This window comes from Pomacea canaliculata, linkage group LG6 (genome assembly GCF_003073045.1).
Source record: "Pomacea canaliculata isolate SZHN2017 linkage group LG6, ASM307304v1, whole genome shotgun sequence".
NCBI lineage: Eukaryota > Metazoa > Mollusca > Gastropoda > Architaenioglossa > Ampullariidae > Pomacea > Pomacea canaliculata.
Genome location: NC_037595.1, coordinates 15,647,523 through 15,670,747, shown reverse-complemented (window position 1 = coordinate 15,670,747; position 23,225 = coordinate 15,647,523). Strand labels below are relative to the sequence as shown.

Sequence of the window (23,225 nt, the reverse complement as noted above, 5' to 3'; positions counted from 1 at the left end):
AAATATTACCAACAGATTTGAGTTGTTCCAACAAGTTTAGCTTCAACTTACATAACAAAAATGGCTTCTTCCCAATAAACATTCAGAGAACAAATCACACAATGACACATCGCGAAAAGGAGAAGGACGCATAGCATGATGGACTGGAACAGGGTCCTCAGAAGAGATCCATGTCATGTCTGGATAGAAACAAACTGACCGTCATTTTGCAATGACTTCCGAGTAGGAAACACCCACTACACGATCGAAAGCAATGCCATAAAAGATCTCAGATTCTTGGCATAAACATTGAATGGCTGCCTCTTCCTTCCATTTCGGACAGTCTCCGGAAAAAGCAACTTGGTATCCGCCACAGTTGGCACAGTGCACGCTTGGTAAACAATCATCTGCCACATGGCAAGTCTCGTCACAGTGAAATCAGCGAGCTTATACAACCTCAATGAAATCAGGTATTTTAGGCAAACAAAAGGTCAGGAATAGGATGTTTGTTGGGGAAACTTCCCATCTTTTTTAAAATGCCCCCCTGTACAAAGGGAATTCCAGTTCTGATTTGATGTCGACCTCCAACATCCCAGCAATTTCAAGGAAACAATTGAAACCCTTTGAAGAGTTTGTGTTTAACGCTGTTTAACGAGAAGTCTGGACCAAAGTGGTGTGTTGGTATGATGGGCTGCAACCCATTAGGGACCTCAACCTCCAGGATCCCATTATCCCTCGACCTGCATCCCAAATGCAGGAGGCCTAAAGAAGATCTCAGGAAAAAAATGACATCAAAAGAAAGGCATGATGAGAAACAAGACAGCCTAAAGACCAGTGCAGAGAAGATAGGGTGGATAAAACTGTCGTATGACAGGGAGATGTTTGATTAGAAGAAGGGCCCGGTAAGTTAGAAAAAGGAAAAGCATAAGAAAAAGGGGTGGGTCAGCTTACTAAACCAGACAGAGAGAGGCTGAGTGTTTGTCCCAGCACAAAAAGCCATAATTTGCTTAGTTCCTTTCGATCCCCACTGACCACGGAGTTCAAAAAGGAGATGCGACAAAGCGGTACCACTTAGGGCATGCTCCAGGAATACAGAAGGAACATACTCTGGCCTTCCGAATTAAAAACCAGATTAACCACAACCACAGCCTTCAAGCAAACCTAGGGTAATGCATGACCAGCCAACTGATTAGTGTGAGCCACACCAGCTTCCTATTTAGGAGACGCCCATGACTGATCATCCCTGGTAAAAAAAAAAACACTGAAAGGGGACAAGGACATCTAGCTACAAACCCATAACACATATTACAAGTAGGCATTTTATAAATAGGAACAAAGAGGCGTATGCAAGCAGCATAAATGAATGCTACACCTTTGTAATAAAGCTTTCCTTATTTTTATCTGTCACCTGGTTTTTATGTCCTGAAGCCATGAAACAGTGCTGTCAGCTATTCGATCTTGTCGAGTAAAAAGATACTGCATTTTTTCGTCCACAGGTAACTCTGTTTCTTCAGCTTTTGGGTTGCTTTCTTCTTCTGAATTACTTTCAACATCTTCATCACTTTCAAAATTATCCCCCACATGTTGCGTGCACCAGATAAGACCTGAATATTAACATATTAAAACTAAAAACATTGCAATAAATAGATTTCGTCACACTGTCCATGAAAATAAAATGTTAACAAAACCAGCAAGCTTTTACATTTATAATAAGCATTTCTGCTATATAAAGGGGAAAAATCCATTATTTTTGCATCTTATATTAATGATCAGAATACAAATTTAACGTTAATCGGAAGCCCTAATAATCAGGAAGAAAAATGTTCATAGCCCCTTTATGTCTGGTCAAACTCACTCTATCAAGGTTAGTGATGCTAATTATATTTTCATTTTTCAGCTAGAAATCATGGTTTTACACTCATCCTTGATATAATCATTGTAAAGGTGCAGCTGGAAAATACTTAACCTTTACTGTGGCAGCTATCAGTTGTGACTCTTCAAAAAATTTTCAGTCTTATCAATCTGTACAATATTTGCAACTTAAGTCCTAGTCCACACACGAAATAACCACGGCCACAAGTGATGCTTAACTCTGCCTGGAACCCCAAAGCCAGGATGAAGGAGGAGGGTTGGGTGTGTAAAACAATCCTGCTACAGAAACTGCAAATGCAACACTTGTGGCCCTAAGCTCCACTGGGAGCGAAAAGGAATAAGAAGAAGTCAAGTGATGCTTTGATAGTCTGGCTGGATAAAGCTGTTCATTGGCATCCTTAGTCCATTACCCAGCTAGAGGTCAGAACTGGTGATGGTTAATGGAGTGCCCTATGTAATATGCTGCTGGTAATGAGCAAAACCTCACTAATAATATTAGTGATAATAAGAGTGGTAATAATAATAAAATCTTGATACACTTGTGTATTTGCACAGTGAAATAATCCACTCCTTATTAGACAGCTGCATTTTGACTGTTCCAGACTTCAAATATCCAAAAGGGGGTGCACATGAGCATTAATATTGAGGGTATTTTCAGCAGGGTCACACCAGGGCTACAGAAGGAATATACCCTGGTCTTCAGAGACCTGACCCCGGCCCCAGCCTTCTAAGCTAAGTCAAAACTAAGGCAATGCACGACCAGCTGATTGATTGGCGTGAGCCACAACAACCTCCCATCTGGGAAAAAATCTGGGCGAAAGTTATGACCTCAGCATACTTGTCTTCTGCCTCGGAGTCTTTTGTTGGTGCATAGCAAGCTAGCACTGTCAGCTTGGTGTACTTTGAATGGAATCTTGCTCTCAAAAGCCTGGGTCCAAAGGCTTCCATTACAGCAGTACTTTTCAGTTTTTCTATTGAGGAGTAGAGCTACTCCTTGAGAGTGCTGAGTGTCTGATCTTCCTGAGAACAAGATGGTATGTCCTGACGCAAGTCTCCTCTTTCCCGTGCCGGTACATATGACCTCGCTGACTCTCAGGATGTCCAAGTTGTAGTTGTCAAACTCCTTGACTAGCTGGAGCATCCTGCCAGTCTGGTACAAGGTCTGGACGTTCCAGCAACCCACCCTCAACTTTTGCTTCAGCTTCAGTAAATCCACTGTCGGAGCGCCAGCTCCCTCTCGGGTTTTATGTCGTCCATCATAAGTCCAGTCTCCTGGTGTGCTTCATTACCTCCGCCATCCGTGACGACTTCTCTGGTGTTAGTTTCTGTAACAGGCTTTTTTTTTTTTTATATGGTGGGGTTGTTAGCCCTACCACAACCTAATTTACCTCTAGGTGAGGTGTCCACCTAAGTCGCCTCTTACGACATGCCTGGCTGGACGGCAGGGACCGTATTCTTACAGTGCTCGCTAGGCAAGTATACCCCGGGGTCACACAGGGAGAATGACTGGTACAGACAGGAAATAGGAAAAATAAAACAGCGAAGTAAAGGGGGAGAGTTTGCCAAAAAAAGAATATAGATGAAAGGGCCCATAAAAGAGAGAGAAAATAATATTGGAAAGAGAAATGGATGGGTCAGCTCACGCTCACGGGAGCAGAGAGAGGCTGGGTGTTCACACCAGGCATGAGAAGTGGGGCCCACTGGGGTAAGGGAGGGATTAATGTTAAGCTGTCAGTTTTTCATTTTGAATACATTGTATATAGACATCTGGAAAAGCCAGAAGCAAGACTGTTTTTATTGATTTTAGTTTTTTCCCAAATTTCCACTTTACTTCTGTATCATCGAGATTGGTATCTGATTTCAATCTTGCTCATCAACTGGCTTTGTGGATATTTTTACTTGCAAAAAGCATAGAACCTTTGTAAATGGTCATTATTCTGATATTGTTATACCAAGCACTGGATCTTTGCAAGGCTATTGTCTAATCTCTCTGATGTATATTGTAAAGACTCACAGCTGTATAATACCATGGAGAACAGTTCATTTTATTGACTCCATTGCTGGGGCATAAATAAGATTATTATTATGCTTGATCAAAGTTCGTATCTTAGTGTCATAAAAATTTTCAAGAATTAAACATTAATAAAACAAAGGAGATGAACACAGAGTTCGGGAAAATTTAGACGATGCTATTATTCCAAAAGGGATGCATGACAAACCTGTTGGAAATGAAAAAATGAACATTCTGCAAAACATGATCAGCAAAGAGTGTGCCTTGTTCCAAAAAGGAATAGTTTTTCAGTCTGAGCAATCTTAACTCAATCGCCACGCGTCGCATGCGGTCATGCGACAACGCTACCTGCTAAAGCTCACGCGCCGCGCGTATACCGCCGACGCACTGTTGTACCACAGTAGAGTCTGAGTGTTTAGTTCTGTGCGTAAATGAACGAATACATATAAGGGGAGAAAATACGGGAACCGTAAGGAATTGTTCCTCTTTCGATTACTTCCCTTTAAAGTCTGAAAAAATCAACCAATCAGGTATTTTCTCCATGTTAAAACCACGCGAAGGTTTGTTTACTTCAGCACCATTTTGACATTCGTAGCAGGTTACTCAATTCGACGTGGATTTGTACTCAAACAACCGAAAATGAGAAGAAAACAGTAAGTAATATTAAAATTCAAAGGTATATTCTCATTAAATATATGCCTGTTTTGTGCTTTTGTGTGTGTATATATTTTATAAATATTTTTTCTGATTGTCGAACTTTTGACCTACGGCCCCATTTTGTGAGTTCTCGGTCCGATACAGTTACAGTCTTTCAGTTGATTTTACTACAAGACAACAAAACGTATATTTGTTAAAATGTACACCACGTAAATCTATTTTAAATGATCTTTAAAACGGAGTATCACACATAGTTGTTGTTAATGTAGGATATTAAATATAATTTTTTTAAAAATACCAGTCGAGATTTCATTCGCGGTCATTCTCTGCTGCGTACACCGGGGTCGAACGGGCTACCGCAGCTGCGTATTGTATGAGTTAAGCTGCTGAGTCCAGGATACTAGCAAACTAATACTACTTGCACTCTTTGAGCTAAAGATTTTAGCATGATCCAGATTTTTTTGGTGAGGACTATAACAAAAGGTTTGGTCATTAGGCAACATTTCACACTCACCTCTTTCTTCATCTGTGGAACCAACCTCTTTCAAAGCTTTTATGGCAAGTACTGTGGGAAATCCTGCTTCCTTAAGCTTTTGTACAAACACCTTCTCCTGTGACTTGCTGACAGCTGCACTTTGGCTCTCTGAGCACCGCTGTGAAATCTGTTTTGTTTCCTGGGTACACAACCTGCTTTTTATTTCGACAATTGCTTTTTCAATGGCCTGCTCAAGATGGTGCATGTTGCAGCCAGCCCTCAGTAGTGACAACATTGGAAACACAAACCTGCAGAGAAGCCAATAAACTAAAGTTTTTAAATTCATGTGGCATGCTCGGTAAATTTACCAATGTTAATTTCAAAGCGTAAACCCTACATGGACATATGGTCGGTGTCATAGTCCAATAGTTGTTGTGCTTGATCTTGTGGTTGTTCTTCAGAGCAGGCCCACCATGCATATCAGTATCTGAGGGTGGGGTGCTCACCCTTCCAAATGCCACCTACAGTTCACTGTCCCAAAATTCATGCGGCTGAGAATTTACCTTTTAAATGGAGGTTTACAAGTTGTATTCTCCAGTTTGACAATTTTAGTGCCTTAATGTGACGTGAACCAATTCAAATGACTGTGAAAAAAGTTTGCTGAAAAAAGAAATGAACTGCACAAAAACGTATGTGTTGTGTCCTAGAGGAATGATAGATTATAGTGATTACAGAGAATCTAGACGAACATGAGTCTGTTTGGGGAGAGAGATACAGAAGGTGGGAAGCTGATATACAAGGAGTTAGAGGTTTAACAGGGGAAAAGCGAGGATGAGTTGAGCTCGAGCAGACAGTGAAACTTATATCTGCTAATAAATATATGTATTATTAAATATATTAATAAATGCAAAATTTGTAAAGCACTTACTCACACTCCAAAGGAGTATGATCTTAGCGCTTAACAAGAATGAAACATGGACAGCATACGAGGGACAGGAAAACAACATATGAGCTATGAAAGAATAAACAACCGTACTAAACGAAGAATAAAATCAAATACAGAAAACACAAAGAGGAACCAAATAACAAGAACAACAGCTGAGAGTAACATGATATTGCAAAAGGAAGGGTGTGAAAAAGGACTAGCATTATGGGAAAGGTTGTTAGAAGTAATGTTTACTGAAAAGGTGTGTTTTCAGTGCACGTTTAAAGGATTCAATAGTGGGTAGGTGGCGGATATGGAAAGGGAGAGAGTTCCATTGTTTCACTGCACAATGACTAAAAATCCTGCTGCTGCTGCTGCTGTTTGGGTGACAGGAAGAGTAAGGAGACGATTATCAGACGAGGAACGGAGTTGTCTAGATGGGACGTAAAGAAAAAGCAGTTCAGAGAAATAATCAGGGCAGAAACCAGCAAAAGAAATTAAAAAACATCACGGACAGTTTGTACTGCATGCGAGAACGGATGGGAAGCCAGTGTAGAAAATGAAGGAGAGGGGTGTCGTGGTCCCGTTTCCTGCTCTAAGCACCAGACGTGAAGCAGAGTTCTGTACTTTCTAGAGTTTGTGAAGAAGGTATGCAGGGCAGCCAGCAAGCAAGGAGTTGCAGTAATCAAGTCTGGATAAAACAAACACACAGACAAGTAGACAGAATGTGACAGATGCCGCTGATCTTGCATAGCTCATAGTCGACACTGACAGACAGCTGTCACTTGTTTAGCAAGAGTCTTGTCAGCAGTGACAATGAATCCCAGATTCCTAATGGGGAACACAAAGGTGATGTTGGTTTCGCCCACCTTGATGTGACTTGGTGGACATGTGATAGAGGCTAGCTAAGATACCAGCTGAATGCCGATTGATCGGTAGCGCTGACAGGTAGCGCTGATTGCCACGCTGATTTGTTTTAGGTCCAGTGGGGACGGAGAGTTCTGCGAGAGAAGGAAGGGGCGGCACCAATACCTCCCCCCCCCACCACAGTAACATACCCAGCGCTGCCATCCTGTCCGGACGGGTTACGTTACTCCTACCGGGGGATATAAAAAGAGGGGAGAGGTTGAGGGGAGAGGAGAAAGAAAGAGCAGCTTGAGAGAAGGATGCGACGAGTCATCGCCAATCAGCAGCCCAGTTGACTAAGAACAAAGTCTTTGCTTGGAGCTACGTTCTGTGTTAAACTAAATCCTTCAGGCGGCCAGCAAGCGGTCACCTTAATAAAGAGGTTCCAACAGCCTATGGCTACGCGTTCAAGCATTAATTACAGAGTGAACACGAGTTTAAGATGTGTGGTAGGTGACCCTGTTACAGACAAACGAGTAAAGATGGATTTCTTCTTCTCGAACACACGACGGCTTCCGTTTTATCGTCATTGAGTTTAAGTTTGCTTGTCTTTGACTTCACTAATATGGACTTATTCTATGGTGCTGGTAGCAGAGTGAGACTCAGCCGGTGGAGGGGAGCAGTGCATCTGCGTATCATCAGCATATGATTGATGAGAAACGTTGTGAGACTGGATGCAAGATGAAAGTGGCTTCATATACAGAATTAACAGGACTGGGCGAATACTGAGCCTTAAGGGACTCCACAAGAAAGTGGAGCAGGGCGAGATGTTTGACCATCAGCAAACACAGTCTGCGTCCTATCAGTGAGACAGGAGTTGAACCACGCTAGAGCAGGTCCAGAAATCCCATAGAGGGTGTAGAGTCTATGCAGGAGAAGACAGTCGTCGATGGTGTCAAATGCAGCAGACAGGTCTAGTAGAGTTAAAGCAGAAACATCGCCACTGTCAAGGGCAGATAATATGTCGGTGGTCACTTTAATTAAAGTATTTTCAGTACTGTGAAGAGGTCTATATGCTGACTGAGCATGGGGGATGAGCTGGTGCTCTTGTAAGTAGGCCCAGAGCTGTGTCATAGTTCTCTATGATCTTTGAGAGAAAAGACAAGTTGGAAACTGGGCGATAATTGTTCAACACATTGACATCAAGCATGGATTTCTTAAGAAGTGGCTTCACCCGGGCATTTTTTAACAAAGATGGGGAAACATCTGATGACAAGGTGACATTTACAATGTTTGTGGTGGAAGGAAGTAAAATATCTAAGCACTCAAGAAGAAGGCTTGTGAGTATTGGGTCTAACTGGCAAGTTGTTGGCTTGGCTTTTAGAATAATACCGATGTTGAATGAGGACTGAATGGATGATTGAATGTCCGAAATCTTGTTAGCAAAATAGTCACAAAACACTTGCAGCAGCTGTGAAGCAGGATAGGCAGTGGCCTTGCTAATTCCAGTCAGATTGCATATGTCAAAAAGTATTTTGGAGAAGGGGTAATTATTTATTTGGGCCTGAAGATATGATGTAAAATAAATTTAAAAAGTGTATAAATGTTGAACCCGTCGAGTGTCGGTAGTGAGAGAGAAGATATAACAGTATGGGCATTAACTACATGATTAGAAAACTATTTGAAAATATCTCTTTTAGACTGTCAATCTGATCATTTAAGAGAAGCTTCTGGTATTCTCATAGATAACCTACAACTTTTATAACAAAGATGTAAAGAGGAAAAAAGTTATCTGACAAATAAAAATCACTTTTAGTGATAGATTCTGACAAGCATTGTAAAAATATCAGAACTGGTTCACCTGTGCCCCAAAATCCTTTCTACCAAATAAAGACTAACAGACTATATCTTTCCATTAATGATACTTCTGGATGTCAAATTATCATTATACGTGAAAGAAGAAAACAAATGACGCTTCATGTTCCTGAGGTTTTTCATCCAACTTTCATCTGTGCATCATTACCATATATTACTCAACCAATTATCCCTAAGACACACCTGGACAAGTCGTCTGAGCCGACTTTAACCAGTTGTTGCTGTAGGAAGACAAGCTGCTCCACTGTAAAGATGTTCAGGTCTGAGTACTCCCTGCGCTTCTGATCCACATACTGCAGCCACTCATCATGGCAATATTCAAGGAAGTTTGCCACCCCAGCAATGAATTGCTGCAAAAACCACACAATGCTAAATGGCTAAAAGCAAACGTCAATTAACCTTACAGCAGTCATATCAATTAACACACAAACAAGATGATTAAGTTATTACAAAATAGCTGATCACATAAACATCCACTTTCCTATATTTGTTTGGTGTCTTGGATAAATTATATAGTTATAGGACATTATAAAGTTATAAAATATGCAGGATCTTAATCCACGGGCATTGAAAAAATGTTTTCAATAAGTCATTGTCACTTTCATGAGCTATGTGTTCAAAGTTATTTCTAGCAATTCTCAAGCTGTTATCACATCTAAAACTTTGTTATCATTCAGATCTTCCCCTTGAGAGTTTTTAAACAGCATGAAGATTTTTTTGAGCTTCTAAAGCTAACCACTTTCAATACTAGTTACTAATAAGCTATTGTAGAATGGCCTTAGTTTGGTAAGTGTTTGTGTGGGGACAGAAACTTTGCTGAGGCAAGCCAGCACACATGAAAGAGCAATCGTTGCCATAGTTTCTTTTCCTTTCTTTATTCAGAAAAAAAACACAGTAGTGGGGAATGAGGGTAGGACAGAGGAATAAAGAAAATGGATAAATGAAAAGAAAAATAAACGAAAAGAAGTAATCAGAAACGAATGCTGAATCAACTCCTTGTGAGAGAATACAAGTTGAACACAAATTGCCCTAAAAACAAAATAAATGGAAACTTGTTTCATATAGTACATGATGCCAAAATCAACTGAGAAACACTCAAATACATTTCCAAAAATACAGGTCGCTATAATGCAGAGAATTCAACTACCAAGTAGATAGCCAAATCTGGGAGAGACTGAAAGAAATGTTGGAGGTGGAGAGTGATGACACAAATACTCCCACTCAAACAGAAAGGACATGGATAACTCCGATTAGATTTCGGTCTGTTTTCATTTTCTCTACTTAATTTTAGAGATTTTTGTGGATTTCCTGTAAGGACACAAGGACCCCCTGCGAGTTGAAGGAAAAGGAATGTCTTTATCAGAGAAAAACTAAAACTATTAACTAAAAATACACACGACATACCCTTAAATGTCGTGGGTGTTACACTATTATTTATTATGTAGTCACTACCAGACACGTACAATACATTGTTTAGAAGTACAAAATTTGTTTTACAGAAATAACTCCTTACACTCTATAGATGCCTTATGCTTTAACAGACTCCAGAGAAGATCTAATCCGCATCTCTAGCACTATCATATCATATTTGAATATTCAGTTTATACCTCGACGTCTTCATGGGTGTCTGGGTTTCGACAACCTTTTAGCATTGGCTGTCCAGAGAACACCATACTGCAACACACGGTCTGTTTCACATTACACAGTAATCTGATAGACCAGTTAAGGAAGAGGATGCAGCCATCTGCACACAGCTGTATGTAGGTCTTCCCCAGGCGCACAAGACTGTCCATTATCTGAAAGCAGTCGAAACAATTTATTACCAAGACATGAGGTGCTTATCTTCTCAAAGCCATCTAGTACTATATCTTGCAAGAGAATGTTATCTAATTAAATTTCCTGGTACTCATATTTACTATACTAAATGTTATGACAAGGACAATGACAATATCTTTATTATATTTGTAAGGGGAAATTTCAGTGTGGTGCTCAACATAATCATTCACAGCATATGGTAAATGCAAGCACAATACACAAAGTACCCCAGGATATGAATAATATATCTGAACTGGATGTTCTGTTGCTTTTGATGGTTTCAGAAAAAATGCTAGACGTTTCCAAGAACTTACTAATCAAATTTTTCTAACTCTATTGTGTTGGGTATACGACTAGTCCAGCTTTTCCTTTCTGTTCTTGTCCTGTATTCTATAGAAAAAGCTCTATACTATACATTCTATAATATTACACTTAGGTTCTCATCAACAATATCATATGGGTGTCTCCACACTTACATTTATAAAACGATCTACATTCACTTTGCCCTTTTCTGCCTGTCCAGCCACAAGCATTAAGCGGCTCTGGAGATCCTTCAACTCTTCATATGTATAGCGGCGACTTGTTGTTCCACTCTCATCATCTCCCAGTACATGCAGGCTGATAACCTGAGAGAGGCTCTGCAAGTACACATCTTAAAATTTGTCCCCTGCCTTGAGGCACATGCCAGATAGCATTTTCTTTCTGATATTTACGTGAAATTACTTGTCCAACAGTTAGATCATTTTGTAGGGTAGAGTATCCTTCAAACATTGTAGTGACTGTGAAGCAGAAGTTTACTAACTAAAGGTTTTCTTAGACCCATGGCTGGTAAACTACCCCTGCCCATCCATCAGCAGTCACAGTGGCATCTGATCTATCAAGTCAGGTAAAGAGAAAGGTAGTGACGAAGCCGTAGGAAAAGGGGGTGGATGATTCTGGAACATTCGACGGGAGATAGTATAAGTAGGGTAGCGTTACAGTTGAGGGAGGGCTTTTTGGTTTGGAAGTGAGAGTGGAGAAGCGGCAGGCCAGCCACCGAGTGAAAATAAAATCTACAGTTAAGCGCCAATTTCGATCTTTGTTGTGTTCTTATACCACTAGCCCACCAATATGTAGCCATCAGGGACTGACGTGTTTTATCGGTATGTTGCGAACTTTAGAGACCCAACAAAAGAAAGACTGGCGGATAAAAAGACTGATAAAAAAAAGATGGGACCACGAGTTAGATCCAAAGTAGATGATCGGTGGGAGAAAGGAGTTTTTGTCCTTCTGGACAAATTGAGCGATATACCTGTGTATGTGGTTAAAAGGGAGGAAGGCTCTGGGCCAAAACGGACTCTCCATCGAAATCTGTTACTCCTAGTAGGTCCATTAGGCTGGGCACCAACTTTGGCCCAGGAAAGAATCACCAGGAATAACAAGCCCAGAGAGGGTGTGGACGAGGTAGCAGTCGCACCTCCCAGTTTTTGAAGGGATGAAGATGATGAACTGGTGCAATTTAGAGACATACCCTAACCCTCACCCTAATCGAAGTGGGAACAGAGTTGAGGCCTGAGGCCCCAGAGATTATTCCAGCCATGGTACCTGCAGAAAACCGGGAGGAGAAAGTAAAGAAGGAAGATAAAAGAGAGGAGACAACAGAGAGCGACAGTGAAGAGTAACAACCTCCAAGCCGCTCTAACAGAATCCGAAGATAGTATAACAGAGATACGTAGCGTTACTGTTGAAGGAGGACTTTTTGGTTTGGAAGTGAGAGTGGAGAGATGGCAGGCTAGTCGCCGAGTGAAACTCTGAATAAAAGTTATGCGGCAATTTCGATCTTTGTTGTGTTCTTGTACGACAAGCCCACCCCTACGTAGCCATCAGGGACTGACGTGTTGGTTACATATTTATGACCAGCTGGCACTGCAGCGCCTTCTACATGCAGGGGCATAGAAAAAGAGAGGGTAAGTGTATGGGTAAGTGCATTCAAAGTAGTAAAGCAAGATGAGCAAGTACATACAGAATAGTAAATAATTATAGACACTAACCAAGGTCTGTCATACAGTATGGTTCACAATCACAGACTCTAGCCTAGGTCTGTTAAGCCCACTATCACTGACTTTTATAAGCAGGCCTGTTTATCAAAATATCTCTACTAACCAGTCCATGTTTCTCAGCATTGCCAATCTCAAAGGTTCCACACTCATTGATGCTTCCCACTTGAGAAAGTGATGTTTTTTCCACTGATCCACGTGACTGTTCTTCATGCTTAAACCAGTGTAAGCAGCGTGCTGTGTCACGCTACACGCCAAAAAATTAAAAATATCATGAAAATGATTACCACTTTTTAACTTGATAATGCAAATGATAAACAAAATTTTGTAATGCATTTTAAAACCACTGTTATGTGTTAAAAACACATCTCTAAGCAGTCTAACATAATGGAAGTACCCAAAATTGTGATGTCTAAACTGAGTAAAGTTAGCATTTCTATTTCACATACAGCAAGTGTGTGAAGTTTTGATTACTTCAAAGTGATAAAATACTAGCTCCACATAAATATTCTGAAGACAAAGCTAATTAATTGTGTTCTAAGCATGTTAAGTTACAATGTTATCATTCTTCGAAGAAAGTAGTAGCAAATATACTTGCCTGAAAAATTGCTTTACGTGAAATAGATTAGTACCCAGATAGCATACATTTTATAAACAGTTACAAATGATCGAGAACCCTGTGTAAACGTTTATAAAATGTTTAAATACAATCAGGGTATGCCATAGAAAGAATGGTAACCTAACAAGAAAACTAAAAAATGATAACATTGTGAGGAGAGCACTCACCATATCTTTTTATATAAATAAAAAGAAATATTGCTGTAGCACTCTAGTAGTGTACTAAGTAATGTCTTTGTTTGGAGAGGATAGGGGTCGACAGCTCCCTGTGATGTGTTGCATAGCACATAGCGAACTGAGCGAAGCTAACCTAGCGAATCTATAGGTCCCTGTGCAACGCAAAGCTAACCGGAAGACAGAGCTTCAAGATGTGGCAGACATGAGGCGAGATTTGATAACAATGGTTCTGGAACGTTTGACGGAATACAGTATAAGTAGTGTAGCTTTACAGTTGAGAGGGACTTTGTGATTTTTGAAGTGAGAGTGGAGAGACGGCAGGCCAGCCGCCGAGTAAGACTCGAATAAAATCTACAGTTATGCGGCAATTTCCACCTTTGTTGTGTTTTTGTACGACTAGCCCACCCCTACATAGCCATCAGGGACTGACATGTTGGTTACATTAGTGTGCAGTATATATATAGTATAAGTAAAGATATTATTTGTTGTCAAATGTTAATGTTCACCATGACAGTGTCATTATCATAGACTGAGAATTGAGATCTTGTGTTCATTTTCTTTATTATCTGTGCCAATGGTGCTCAACTTTTTCTTCCCGAGGGCAGCACTGGACATAATCTAAAATTTCGGAGGCCAGAACATGGCGGTTTTGTCAGAATCATGATGTTAAAAATGGAATTATTTTGTGTCTGGTTAAAATGAGAGGGCCGGATATGGCCCGCAGGCTGTAGGTTGGGCATTCCTGATTTGTGCACTTTCAAAATCAAGCTGTATTTGTAGTGGAAGTGTTACTTAAGAGCATGACAGGTATGTCTATCTCGAAACATTCTTGTCTGGCAATAAAGTAATAAATGTGAGTAGATGACACAACAGTTTACTTCGACTATGTAATGCATCCTTAATTTCTTTTGTAATTTCTTTTCTTTATAACTTGTATACAGTCAAATCTCCCTACTATGCCACCTACCGGGACCAAGCAAAAGTGGCATAGTAGCGAGAGTGGCATAGTAGAGAGGGTTCATAAAAACGGCTTTCTTTGTTCAAGTTACCCGTCAGTCCAAAGCAGGGGTGGGCAATTAATTTTCCCAAGGGGCCGCATGAGAAATTGGGATGGTTTTAGAGGGCCGGACTAATATAGTTAACTCAGTTTTACCTAATACTGTATGTATAGTATATATACTGGCGGGCGGGCCGGTCAGAGACAGGAGGCCTTTGCCCAGGTCTGGTCCAAAGCTCTCAAGAATTGTCGGCTTCGCTCGCTGTCTCCTCTCATTCTCCCCCTCACCTCTTCATCCTCCACCCCTCCCAACCACATCCGCGCACCTGCATCCTGTCGCTAGTCGACCCCCTCACACCTTCCCTCTGTCACGTGGCTGTCACCCAGCCAGCGACCACCCCCCACACACACACATTGCCAGCCTCCACCCTCCCTGTGTGCGTGCTATGTTCCATCCACCTAACTGCGATGTCCCACACTACCATAGAGTATAGTAATCGAGCACTGCGCGGAATTTTACAACTTGTGTCTTTTAACAGTCACAAAAAAGTGGCATAGTAGCGAGAGTAGGGGTGGCATAGTAAATTTTTTTTTACATTGAATTTATAGTCGGGACCGAGCAAAAGTGGCATAATACCGAGAGTGGCATAGTAGCGGGGTGGCATAGTAGGGAGATTTGACTGTATCTTATTTATGCACACAAATACACAAAGAGTTGACAATGAACTATAGTGTACAAAGAACATAGTTCGCAAAGAGTTAGCATAATAATCTTAACAGAATACATGGGCATGAAATCTCATAAAGAACAAACCAGTTTTGTAGGCAGCTGAGGATCTGCTTTTATATTTTTAAAGACTATTTGGCACTGCTTCAGTAGTGTGGCACAGTCTGTGATGGCGGTGAAAATGAGAGGAGCATACCCTGTAGCTGCTGCATGCAAGAAATTCACTCTATCAATGGCCATGGGCTCTTCACCAGCTGAGATAAAAGCCAGGTCCACAAAGACATTCAGCTCCTTCAGACCTCCTGAGTCAAATCAGAATATGTCAAAACAAAATCAGAATTAGCTTGTGAAGTACACACGTGGTTTGTTTACAAGAAATTGATGACCCTTTATTTGTTAAAATGATTTGATTGAACAGTTAAACCTCAAGTCTAAGACCTCTAAGAGGAGATAATGTCTTGGATTTTTGTGTTTAGGGTCTGTCACCCTTTTGCTGAAACCACAAACTTGTATTACTGGACTGCTTGTAGGCGATTTTTTTCCAGTTAACTACTAAACCAAGGCAGGTGTACACAAAGCTTCCAGCTGAGTCACATTTACTGTTTGGGCCAAGACTGGCTGTGGAGAACTTCTCAAGAGGCTAAGCATTGATCTCAGCAGACAGCAGTTCACCTATACCCATGCTAACACTTTGTAGTACACTAACATTTTGCTGTGCTAATTGTGTGTGTACATCTCATTAGCTGTTTATTGTTCATTAACATGAAGAAAAGGAAACTATGAAGAACATTACATTTTCAATTCTAGGCTAAGAATAAAGCTCATAGGAAGCTCACAGGCAAATCTTTATGTTGTGTTGTGTGAAAGAACATATACTGAATGACATGACAAAGCGATAGCTTTTGTTTCTGAAAAATAAACTAAATATTTTTTTCCTTGCCTGACATCCCCTGACCACCTCTGGAGAAACTTAAATCTCCATTTACTTTATTTTACAATGGCATTTACCAAAGATCCTCATTCAGTCATTGTCTCCCCTCCAGTTTCTTTGTACATGTCATTCCTCAGTAAAATGGCTAATTAATGCATCATCAGAAACATAAAATTTGTGATCCCTATCAGAATGTCTTAATAACAGAAGTGATGAAACTAATAGTGACAGAAGTAATTCTGGCATTTTAGAGATAAACAATTATAATTTTTGTAAATCACATGTAAAAATTAAAAACTCTAGATTTTCTTGCCTTTCATAGTCTTTTTGAGCCAGGTGACAAACTTTGTGCATGTTGGTGTGGTGAACTCTGCCAGACAATGAATGTCTTGGGGTTGGAAATCTTTCAAGCTCTTACACAGTTCCAAAACGGATTGATTCATATCGCTTATTCTCAAAGATGGATTTTGACTCTGAATTAGAAACAGGCATTTCAAACAATAAAATGGATGTATTTGGATATTGTTCCAAACCACACCCCACTAAAAGAAAAAACCCAAAAACATTAAACAGTACTGTTGGATGCATAGAAATACCTGTAAAGAAAATTTTCCACTGGGGTCTAAAAACACAAGCAATTTCCACCAGAGGTCTGAAAATGTAAATGACTATCAGAATTCTTGTCGCATAAGACATTGTGTGCTTATACGAAGTTCTAAAAACACAATCCCCACAAAACATTCCAGCCCTGGAATTAATAGAAACACAAATTTATGGCTTGTCAAATTAACCTTAAAAAGAGAGAAGCGATTGTCAGAACTTTGTTGGCCTTTTTGAACCCCATACTGAACAAAGGAGATAAAAATCATGAAATACCATCTTTAAATGAACAGATCAAAAAACATTCTTTACAAAATTCTACAGTGGCAAATGCCTGAAGCGAAGTATATTCTGCATTCTAAAGTTGAATCAATTCTCTATATCTGATTACCTTTATTTTCCATTAGAATACAAAAAAAAAATCTTCAACAAAGGCAGCATGCAATATTTCTAGTTTTTAGCCTACTGACAGTCAAATGCCAAATAAACATTGTCAAATATGATGAAATGAAAAGAATAATAATTATTTTTATGTAAAAGCCGTGGACTTAACACAACATAGGCAAAATCCCAGTATGATACATACTTAGTTGTATGTTATGGTACCATACACTTTCTTAAAACAAAAGACTTGAGAGAAAATAACTTCCATATATGGTAGTGTGTAGACAAGGGGGCGGCGATGGTGGTGGTCGCCGGAAGAGGCCGAAAATAGTTTTGCTGATGCATGCGGGAAAAGTGCTGATGCTTGCGGGAAATAGTGCTGATGCAGAAGACCGCGAAAAGTGACCCACCCGAGGGGTATATAAGGAGACAGGGCAGTTAGTGTGGGAGAGAGAAAGTATGTGAGATCAAGGTTCGCCAGAGCCAGCAGCATCGACTGGTACCAGTAATACAAACTAAGAACCCACGAGAGCGTTGACTTTTGTGTTGGTGTGGAAGGATTGTGGGAAGAGCTCAATTCTTACCCTGCTACATTTTTGGCGCCCAATGTGGGGCACTGGGCGAAACTGAACATCTCAAGTCAGCTTAGTGCCGCCAGAGACAATGGAACTAACAGAAGAGGAGAAGCGAGTGTTGGAGGCCTTCAGGAATTTGGAAGGGAAGCCAACAGCAGACACCGCTGCCGACCTACAGCAATGGGCGACAGGGTACGCTGCGACAAGGGATGGAGTGGAGACTGCGCCGCTGAATGCCAGCGGACCACAGACACCGCGACTGCCGCCATTCTCATTTTCATTTTCATTTTTTCATTTTCATTTTTATTTAATGGCTATAAGCCCAGGGGCATTTTTAGCCATAACCTCACAATCACAAAAAATACAATGACAACTCCATCGCAGCAACAAACTCACTACAGGTGACGACAACATAGCAAACACATGCAAATAGTCACATGGCACCACGTATAAATACATACAGATCATCCAAACAATGAAAACACCGTTTGAACAAATTTGCTCAAATCAACAAGCACACGCCTGGAACCAACACTCATCAGCTGCTGAAACCCAAATTCACTCGGATGATATACAAAACACACCGGAAGTAGAGTTCTCCGCGAGGCAACCAAAAAATGGTGGGTACACACAAACAAATAATGAAATTCATCGCCTACCTCATCTAGATTACACAATGGACATGTTCTTAAATATCTCGGTATACCGCTATATCTTAATTGCTGAATAGGAAGTTTATGACAGCTTAGTCTAAATTTTATTAAGTTTGATCTCAAAGCTGGTGGCAGGTCTATTAAGTAGTTCTCAAAAATGAAATATTCTTTAAACATTCTGTAAGCGGTGCAAATCTCATTTGTATATATTTCTTGTTTCCATTTTTGAATAAATTGATCCTTTAGACGTTGCATTACAATGTTTTTAAAATTACAGGGAGAAAAACTACAGCCAAATTTCCAAAAAGTGGAAAAACCTAAGGAATCTAATAGTGAACGTACATAGCTAACCCAGGAGGGTTTACATAGTGGGCTATCAGCTAGAGAATTGCACAGATGAAACAAGAGAACAGATAGTTTAGGGGTTCCAGAGTTATGTTCCATGTATAATCTATACCAAAAACACAGTAACCTACACTTTCTCCGGGGGCAAGAACGACACAGCGCTGGACCTGTGGAAGTATGAACTGATGTGTTTGCGGGGGAGGTATACAGACGCTGTAGTGTTGGAGGCTGTCCGCCGTTCTTTGAGAGGCGAGGCGGCCAGAGTAGCCATGCGTCTGGGCCCGCACGCGACATTGAACGAGCTGTTGCAGAAATTTGACAGTATTTTTGATCTCGTGGTGTGTGACCAAGACCTACTCGGGTCCTTCTACACTGCGCGCCAGGAGGCCGGGGAGAATGTCACGCAGTGGCGGTGTCGCATAGAAGACATCCTGACACAAGCCCTGAATGCGCACCTGATAGAAAGACGCGCATACAGCGAGACGCTGCGCTGCAGACTGTGGGGAGGCCTACGGCAACCCCTAAAGGATCGAACTGCCTACAAGTTCGAAATGGAGATCGCAGCTTAAGGCAGGCCGAGCAGGAGGCCGAGGGACCAGCACCAAAGACAGGCGCTGGAAAGCAAGCGGCGGTCAACGCTGCACAAGCCATCCCGGCCGAAGACTGGAATGCAGAGGTGAGGAAGCTGTCGGCCGAGGTGCAGTCGTTGCGGCACCAACTGCAACAAGGACCACGCAACGACCCTGCGGCTGGCAAGGCGTTAAACCAGCGGCCACCACGCTCCAGCTACGAGGACGACGGGCCTACATGCTTCAGGTGTGGCGGCAAGGGCCACATCAAAGTGGGGTGTCGCATGCGCATTGACCATCTGCGCAAGCCCCTAAACTACAGGCTGACCTGCAGAAAGGGGCAACGGGTTGACCAGCGTCCGCCGGAACACGGTACCGCTGGCGAGAAAACATTGATAGGTCCCAGCACGTGTGTAGACGTCTGCATCGAAGGTGTGGCCACGGCAGCGCTGCTGGATACAGGTGCCACTGTATCAACGGTGACGGAGACATTCCATCGCCAGAAGTTGGCACACCTGGCCGTCCGTCCGTTTCAAGAAGTGCTACGTATTGAGTGTGCGGATGGCCGAATGCTCCCGTACTTAGGATACATCCAGGCGGATATACGAGTGGAGGGGGCAGGGGGCGGGGCTGATAGTCTCCCCTGCTTACTGCTGGTCATCCCAGCAACCAGATATAGTGACAGTGTTCCAGTGCAGCTAGGTACCAATGTCCTGGAGCAGCTTATGCACCAGGCACAAGACAAGCAAGGATCCCAATTCCTGCAGGACGCACAGCTACAACCAGTACTGCATCGTTCCTTTCGCTGCCTAGCGATGCGGAACAGAGTGCCGCGCATGAATCGCAACAAGCCGTACGCGCGCGGTTTACAGACAACGACCATCAGACCAGTTAACAATGTTTCGTGTGAAAGTGCCATGGGTATGACGGAAGCGGCACCAAACTCTGTAAACTCAGTGGTTATCTCGCCTGATTTGACAGTGAAACAGCAGGCGGGCAGAGACATGATTAGCGTCCAGACCGACAATTCTGGAACCAGTGGAACTAATAATAGTGGCAAACTCACACGTGTAAAGGACGCAACTGAGCATACAAATGGATCAAAGAAAAAACGGACTCTTCGCCGCAACATGTTGCTACCAGTGGGCGGATTAATACAGGATGCGCATCAACCAGAAGATGCGAGGGATCACTCGCTTTATCGGAGGAAACGAAAGCCACGCCGCCAGTTCAGAAAGGACGACACATCTAGTGCAGAGTCATCCGCCGGTGAAAATGAGAGCGACAGTGACACGTCTAGCTCTGTGGTCGTACATACACGGCCGCCAACCACCAGATCAAGAGGACAGCCGCCGGCGAGTGATGACAGTGACCAAGAACAGCAAGCAAGGGACGACAATGAGGCAGAACCACCCAGGCCACTCCCTGATCCAGATTCAGAAGGCACCACCCTTCCTCCACTGCCTAATGACAACGACAGTGAAGTGCCGGGTGTGCAGGAAGGAGGGAGAGATAAGGAGGGGGCTACGCAACGTACGGTGGTTACCCCACCCCCGTCACCACGCCACGCCCCGCGAGCGTCCACAAGGCCACGTCAGCAACCGACGTGGATGAGGAGCGAAGACTACATACTTCGCCAGCAGCAAACACTAGACAATTATAGCTTTAAATGTGACAAACTGAAAATGCTGCTGAGCAAGCTATCTTTAGAAAAACTGCCTGAGACTGTGGTGACCACGCTCATTAAGGCTGTCTGGCCACTGTTATAAACGCAACATGGCTACAGCAACAATTTGTACATTTATGTTTATAAGTTTGCCTAAGATGTATATATTTTTATAGCACGTTACATTTGGAAAAAAAATATGGGTTCTAGTTTTAAATGTCGAGGACAACATTTCTCCTCGAGGGGGTGTATATGGTAGTGTGTAGACAAGGGGGCGGCGATGGTGGTGGTCGCCGGAAGAGGCCGAAAATAGTTTTGCTGATGCATGCGGGAAAAGTGCTGATGCTTGCGGGAAATAGTGCTGATGCAGAAGACCGCGAAAAGTGACCCACCCGAGGGGTATATAAGGAGACAGGGCAGTTAGTGTGGGAGAGAGAAAGTATGTGAGATCAAGGTTCGCCAGAGCCAGCAGCATCGACTGGTACCAGTAATACAAACTAAGAACCCACGAGAGCGTTGACTTTTGTGTTGGTGTGGAAGGATTGTGGGAAGAGCTCAATTCTTACCCTGCTACACATAGACTAAATAACACCATCTCTTATAATGTTAGTTAGTTCCCGTTATGCCGGTCGGCACGTAGGGCAGCGACAAAGGTCCTCCACTTTTGCCTGTCCTGAGCTAGACTCCCCACAGTACCCCACTGTCTTATAATGTACATTGAGCTAAATCTATTCCTTCCAATGAACTTTACTATGAGAAAGTATTTTGTTCACAAATGGGATCTCAAAATTTTAAAAAGCTCAAAATCCATGAATGTATTTTCTGTCATGTTTTTATTATTAAACAAATCTCCCATTTGCACAATTTATGTGGCAATTATATCAATAAGCAGTTTCAGCCATTGCATATTTTTATAAACCTGCTTTGTAGTTCAGTCCACCATTTTTTGACAAAGCAAATTTGTAGAAAGTCATATGCAGCTTTTATTTAATGATTGATATATTCTTACTATGACCAATCACAAATCATTTTTCATTTAATGTATGCTTGAAACTCACCAGTTTGCAGATTTTTTCCATGTCATCAAACCTTTCGGGTATGTTGAGGGCATCTTTGAAGTCCAGCAAGGTTTCAGCTGCCTGAACATGCTGTTCAATTTTTGTGTAGCACTGAAACTGCATTATTCTTTCCTCCACCCACTGCTTGTTGTCTCCAGCCACAAAGTCCTCTAATTCCTTCTTCAGATTAGGATATCTGTAATCACATCCATCACTGTAGAATGTGTGGAAAACTTCTTTTATTTTCTGCAGTGTGATGGAGCCATTAATTAACTCAGTGCACAAGAGATCCCACTCCTTGATAACAGCACTCCACACCAACTGGAAAGCTTCCCAAAAGCTCATATTCTTAACCCTCATCTGTTCTGCTTTCACTGAAAAGATCTTACAAAAGATCACAGAGGACATTTTTCTGCCAACCTGAGGAAGCACTTCAATAATGCTATCAGGAAGCTTCCAAGGATTGACTACAGGTCTGTAGTTATTTAATATCTTCACTTCATCAGGTTTTGCTACTTTAGTCACTTCACTCAATGAACTCACTGCAGTGATATGACTGTTTTTCAATCTTCTTTCAATTTCTTGCATATCATCTGAAATAAGACAACTTTCATTAACATTATATGAAAATTGTGGGATGTGGAGGTCAAGGACTTTTGCCAACAAAGAAAGAAAAAGTTACTAAGTTACAGATTTATTGCAAGTCTATTGTTGACTAAGAATATGTTCCCATTTCCAGATAATGAACTTCTAAATGGTTTGCTGAGACTGACAGCCTACAACTTTGTAAAAGACTAAAAGTTGGTCTCAGCAAACATGCAGCAGTCCAGAGTTATATGTCCATGGTTACAACTTTCAGGGAAAAGAAAATAACTGCAGTAGAAAGTTACATAAACAAGTAAGCAAAGAGATGTGTATGGCATTGTCAGGCAAAATGTGCTAAAAAGTAAATTGTGTATGGCACAAAGCACAAACTGGTGGGGGTTCACCTTTTGAATAAGAAGCCATGACACAGCTTTGTCCTATTTAGTTAGCATAGGAATATCTACTCACATTGTTTAGTATGGTAAAGAGAGAGTCAGTCAGAAAGACAGGGGAGAGTGACATATTGTAATTCCTTTTTGCTCAGTGTTCCAATGGTACTGCCATTGATACTGAACATAGCCCTTGATGGTTGAATGACAGTCAACACCAGTGATCAAAGTGGGCAAGCTGCCACAAAGTCACATTTTTTGAAATGGTGAAAAACAAGACTTCCAGATCTTGGTTATTAATGAAATCACTAAAAAACACGATGAACTAACAAAAGAAAAATGTCTTCAAATGTCAGAATGGTCCTCATGAAAGCCCAATTAAAATAATGTGATAAGCTAAGACTAACATCCAACAAATTAACAATTGAAACAGTACTGCTGTTTATGCAGAAAAAAGGGC

General features: G+C 41.6%; 1 protein-coding gene across 2 annotated transcripts in view; it reads right to left on the bottom strand.

Annotated features, from left to right (window-relative positions):
• LOC112565614 (E3 ubiquitin-protein ligase rnf213-alpha-like) overlaps nt 1–23,225 on the bottom strand; it is a 201,901-nt gene that overhangs the window by 128,378 nt on the left and 50,298 nt on the right. For both annotated transcript variants that reach the window (XM_025241165.1, XM_025241164.1), the window contains exons 17-25: nt 21,792–22,384; nt 16,255–16,414; nt 15,098–15,312; nt 12,598–12,738; nt 10,932–11,093; nt 10,248–10,436; nt 8,824–8,990; nt 5,034–5,302; nt 1,388–1,583 (exon numbers count right to left, since the gene is read on the bottom strand). In XM_025241165.1, the coding sequence (XP_025096950.1) occupies nt 1,388–1,583; nt 5,034–5,302; nt 8,824–8,990; nt 10,248–10,436; nt 10,932–11,093; nt 12,598–12,738; nt 15,098–15,312; nt 16,255–16,414; nt 21,792–22,384 (2,092 nt within the window). The remainder of the gene's footprint in view (nt 1–1,387; nt 1,584–5,033; nt 5,303–8,823; nt 8,991–10,247; nt 10,437–10,931; nt 11,094–12,597; nt 12,739–15,097; nt 15,313–16,254; nt 16,415–21,791; nt 22,385–23,225) is intronic.